The following is a 4619-nucleotide window of genomic DNA, read 5'->3' as shown; positions in this document are numbered from 1 at the left end:
GGTGCCAATGGGGTGCCTCTTCAAATCACAACTCACGAACTCATCAACAACACAAAGTCTCCTCCCCCAAGCAATCCTTTCACTTGCAAAAAAAAAAAAAAACAACAACAGTACTAGCTTTCTTTTTTGGTGCATTGTTTCGATAGCAATGGAGAAGGTAACGAAGTTGGCATCCGAGAGACCGGTTGTGATCTTCAGCAAGAGTTCTTGTTGCATGTGCCATACAATCAAGACCCTTTTCTACGAATTTGGAGTCAACCCTACAGTCTACGAGCTCGATGAGATCCCTAGAGGACGTGAACTCGAACAAGCTCTTTTAAGATTTGGTTGTAGCCCTTCGGTTCCAGTCGTGTACATTGGTGGTGAATTTGTTGGTGGAGCCAATGAAGTCATGAGTCTTCACCTTAACCGATCCTTAATCCCGATGCTTAGACGAGCCGGAGCCCTTTGGGTTTAATTCATCCAATCTCACTCTAACTTGCATATCAAGGCACTAATAAAGTATGTGATTACATATAATATATATAGTCACATTAGGTTTAAGTTCTAATTAACAGTAGAATGTATGGAGGCATCGTACTTTATATCATTTCTAATTAGAGTGTTATCTTTTTGGTAATGTACTAATTATGTTTTCTTGGTAATAAAAATTATGCTACTATCTTTTTGGTGATGTAGCATTGTATTGCTGAAGTTGAAAACGGATTTGGGTTTCAATTTTTCTTTCCTGTACAAAATGGGCCATAAGTTATTAGATAATCAAGTGGGGAAGGTGGCTTGGTGGGTGGTTGAAAGCAGAAAGTGGCCTTGTGTGGTGGAGAATTGGACCTTGTAGGAAATATTTAGATCCTCAAGGGTAATCCCAATAAAAGATGATGAAATAATAAAATTTTGTAATTCCAAAAGTTATTAATAAATGTTTAATTGTTAACACCATCTTGAATTTTAGGGTCCAAATCATAAAACTAAAATGTCTATTTTCCCACTTTCTTTTTATTTTTACCAGTTTAATTCAATCTAGGGTCCAAATCATTTCTTTTTGACAACTATTCAAATAAACAAATAATTTTTTTAAAATTTTAAAATGGTATAATTTTAATTTTAGTCCTTCAAATATACTCAAAACTTAAATCTATATATAAGGGATGTCCAACACATACTCTATCAGAGTCCTCAGCTTCACACAAATATTTTTATATTACATGAAAATGATCAATTTATAATTTCCTCTCTATACTATGCTCTATGTAACTTTGTATAAGGAAGGCTGCATCATTGGTTTTCTTCTTTTACATTATAGAGAAATAATTAAATTTTTATTTTGGTCCTTTTATTATGCTTAAATTTCATATTTAATTACTATATATTTTATAATGTTATTATTTAGTTGAAATAATTAATATCATTAATTTTTGATTGAAAAATTATATGGATATAAATAATTTAATGTCTTAAGGGTCTTGCAGACTGACACATAATTTCCATTTCTTTTGGGTTTGCCTTGTCTTGTCTTTTTTTTTTCTTTTACATTATAAGACAATTGTCAAATTTTAGTTTTGGTCCTTATATTGTGTTGAAATTTGAGATTTAATCTAGATACTTTAATTTTTAACATTATTTGGTCCCTATATTCTTTGTATAGCACCAGCCGGTTCCATTGTTACTTTTTAAGTTTTTACTTTAGCTTATGCTGCAAAGTTTTATCGTTCAGCTTCCTCTTTTTTTAACTTTAAGATTATTTAATTATTTTTATTATAAAAAATTTAAAATTTAAATTATTCCATATAGGATTTATATGTCACTTAATGGTGAGATTAATGCTTAATGGTGAGATTAATGGTTTTAGTAATGAAAGAACTTGATTAATATAACCTCTAAAGTTGGGGATGTAATTAAAACATTTTAAAGTTTAAGGACCAATTTAAAATGTGAGTCATAATTTGGGGATGTTTGGTGGAATTTACTCTAAAAAGTGTTTTTTAAAGTTTTATTAGTACAAAGATTAGTACAATTACAAGTACATGATAGGTACAAAACAAGTTCAAATATATATATATGGTTAATATTTTAACGATCCAACTATTATATTTCGTGGTCTATTCTTGTAAATCATGCATGTCAAATTTGATATAAATTTAAAATTTCTAACTATTTGTTTTATGTATAGAAAAAACCAATCAATGAATATATATTAATATATAGAGTATTTTAGATTGATATGATAAAGATATCATATTAGTTCAAAATTTTACATGCATGACAAGTGCATTTACATTGATAAATTCAACAAATTGTAATAATACCGAAAATTTTTACAAGAAGATATTATCCTTGGTATAGTAAAATAAGTAAATAAAGTGACAAAAGGGAAATTTTGAATTATATCAATATTGGGAAGTATATTATGATATATTAATTTAAGAAAGGACTAAATTGTAAAAGTGAGAAAAGTTTTGTTGAACAAGAGTAAATACTCAAAATTTGAGGGATTAAAGTGTAAATATGAAAATTTTAAAGGACCAATTGTGTAAATATTTTAAGGGTGGAATGATTTAGAAATTAAGGAAAATGGATGAATTAGGACCAAATTGAATAGGTGAAGAACTATGAGGGACTAAATTGTCATTTTATCAAATTAAATGATGACTCAATGATGGAATTTTAAAAGATAATAAAGGGTAAAATGGTCAATTGAAAGAGAGAGAAATCTAGAAAGTAATGATGATGTTGATGATATTTTATAGTTATTTAATTAGATAAATATTATTTTAATGAGATATTTTATTATTTTATTATTATTTATTTAGTATAAAAAGAAGGAAAGATAAAGAATTTTCATCATCTTTCCCATGCACTAACGTGAGGGGAAGAGAGAAAGAAAGAAAGTTTTGCTTTTTTTACAATTTGGTTCTTCTACCAAAAATTCACCATTTTCACCCAAAAATCAAAAGAATTTTCATAGCTACCAAGAGAGAAAAATGTTGAGGAGTCTATGGGAAGTTAGAATATCAAGTTGTATTCAAGAAATAGAAGTTGAAGGAGAGAGAAAATCAAGATGAAGATTGAAATCAATAGAACAAGGTAAGAACATCATGATTTCAATATATTTTTAAGATTGATATTATTGAAAAAGCATGGGATTGATGTTAATGTAGAGTTTCCTTATATATGGTCCTATGTTCTTGATATGTTAGTGAAGAGAAACTAAGAAAAAGTGATGAGAAATACTGTAGAAAAAGAAAATAAGGGTGTTATAAACATAGTAATTAATATATTGCACTAAAACAGTTTTAGACAGCAGCAGTGGTCTTAACTTTGAAAAATCACCAAAAATTGTAGAAATCTAATTAGTAGTTGAATAAAATATGAAATTAAAGCTTATTGAGTCTAATTTCTCATAGAAGAAACGGTGTAAGCAATGGAATTGTAAATCATGAAATATAATAAATTTTGTGAGACAAGGTCAGAATGAATTCGGGTTCCCCTGTTCTGAATTAGAAAAATCATAAAAAAAAAATTGAATAAAAATAATTAGGGGCTTAAATTTATATTTTTAAAATCCTGAATGAGTCTATTTTCAAGAAAAACAAACGAGAACATCATCTGAATCTTATATGAAGAGATGATTAATTCTTAGTGAAGATGGGTCAGAACTATCAGACAGCAGAACAAGGGTGACTTTAAAGAATAAACTGTACTTATTGGGTAAATAAAAAATTTTTAAAATTTTATGGTAAGAAGATATGTGAGTGTAGTTTCAAGGAAAATTAGCATATCCAAATTTGGAGTTCTGTAGCTCAAGATAAAAACAATTTAGTGACTATAATACGGATGGACAGCTTTGAATAAATTTATAAGTAAATAGTGAAATCATAGATAATGTTACTTATAAAAATGATATATACATTAAGGATGTGGAGAGGAGAGGAGGAGGAGGAGGAAAATAAATATATGAATTTTCAGCTAGCAAGAGTTTACATTTAAAATGGATAATTTGTATGTTTTAGACTCAAGGACTAAATTGAATAAAAGAAGAACTGTAGGGGTAGTTTTGTAAAAAATGTCAAAATAACCAAAATGAAGGAAATGAATTATTTTATTGATTAAATTAATAAATTGAATTGTTTTATTGATTAAATTAATAAATTGAATTGGGTGAAATTGGGAAAATGAAAAATTTACCAAAATGCCTCTGGATCTTGATATTTCTACAATTTTGCTAGGTAAGTTCGTGTAACTTGAATTATATTCTTAAATTCTTAAAATATATGTTATTGATGTGAATATGATTTGAATGTTCATTGTATAAAAATTGATGAAACATTGATATATTTGATAAAATGGGAAGAAATCCCGGTTAAATGTAAGGAAAATTCGATGGATCTCTGAAAAAGAATTAACGGTAAAAAGGATCTAGCTCGGACGGGTGATCCTATCCTAATATAGCCCTCCAGAAGAATACGTGTAAAATGGATTTAGCCCGGACGGGTAATCCGAATTAGGGTCTGAATTTAGCCTGGACTGGTAATTCAGATCCAAGCTCATTAGAGTAATTGTCGTTGTAGGGGATTTAGCCTGGACTGGTAATCCCACTGTAAGGATGAGGTTCGCGAGAGTGT

The 4619-nt window shown here is 28.7% G+C and overlaps 1 protein-coding gene across 1 annotated transcript; it reads left to right on the top strand.

Annotated features, from left to right (window-relative positions):
- Positions 1 to 701, top strand: LOC108475740 (monothiol glutaredoxin-S2-like). The gene has a single exon (XM_017777729.2). It carries the CDS (start codon positions 8 to 10, stop codon positions 455 to 457), a length of 450 nt encoding a protein of 149 aa, XP_017633218.2. The 5' UTR covers positions 1 to 7; the 3' UTR covers positions 458 to 701.
- Positions 702 to 4619: the final 3918 nt, after the last annotated feature.

The sequence above is a fragment of the Gossypium arboreum genome, chromosome 3 (assembly GCF_025698485.1).
Source record: "Gossypium arboreum isolate Shixiya-1 chromosome 3, ASM2569848v2, whole genome shotgun sequence".
Lineage (NCBI taxonomy): Eukaryota > Viridiplantae > Streptophyta > Magnoliopsida > Malvales > Malvaceae > Gossypium > Gossypium arboreum.
This window is presented reverse-complemented; position numbering and strand designations above follow the sequence as displayed.

Coding starts and splice junctions, on each gene's coding strand:
- LOC108475740 (XM_017777729.2), top strand. CDS start 8: ATGGGGTGCCTCTTCAAATCACAACTCACGAACTCATCAACAACACAA.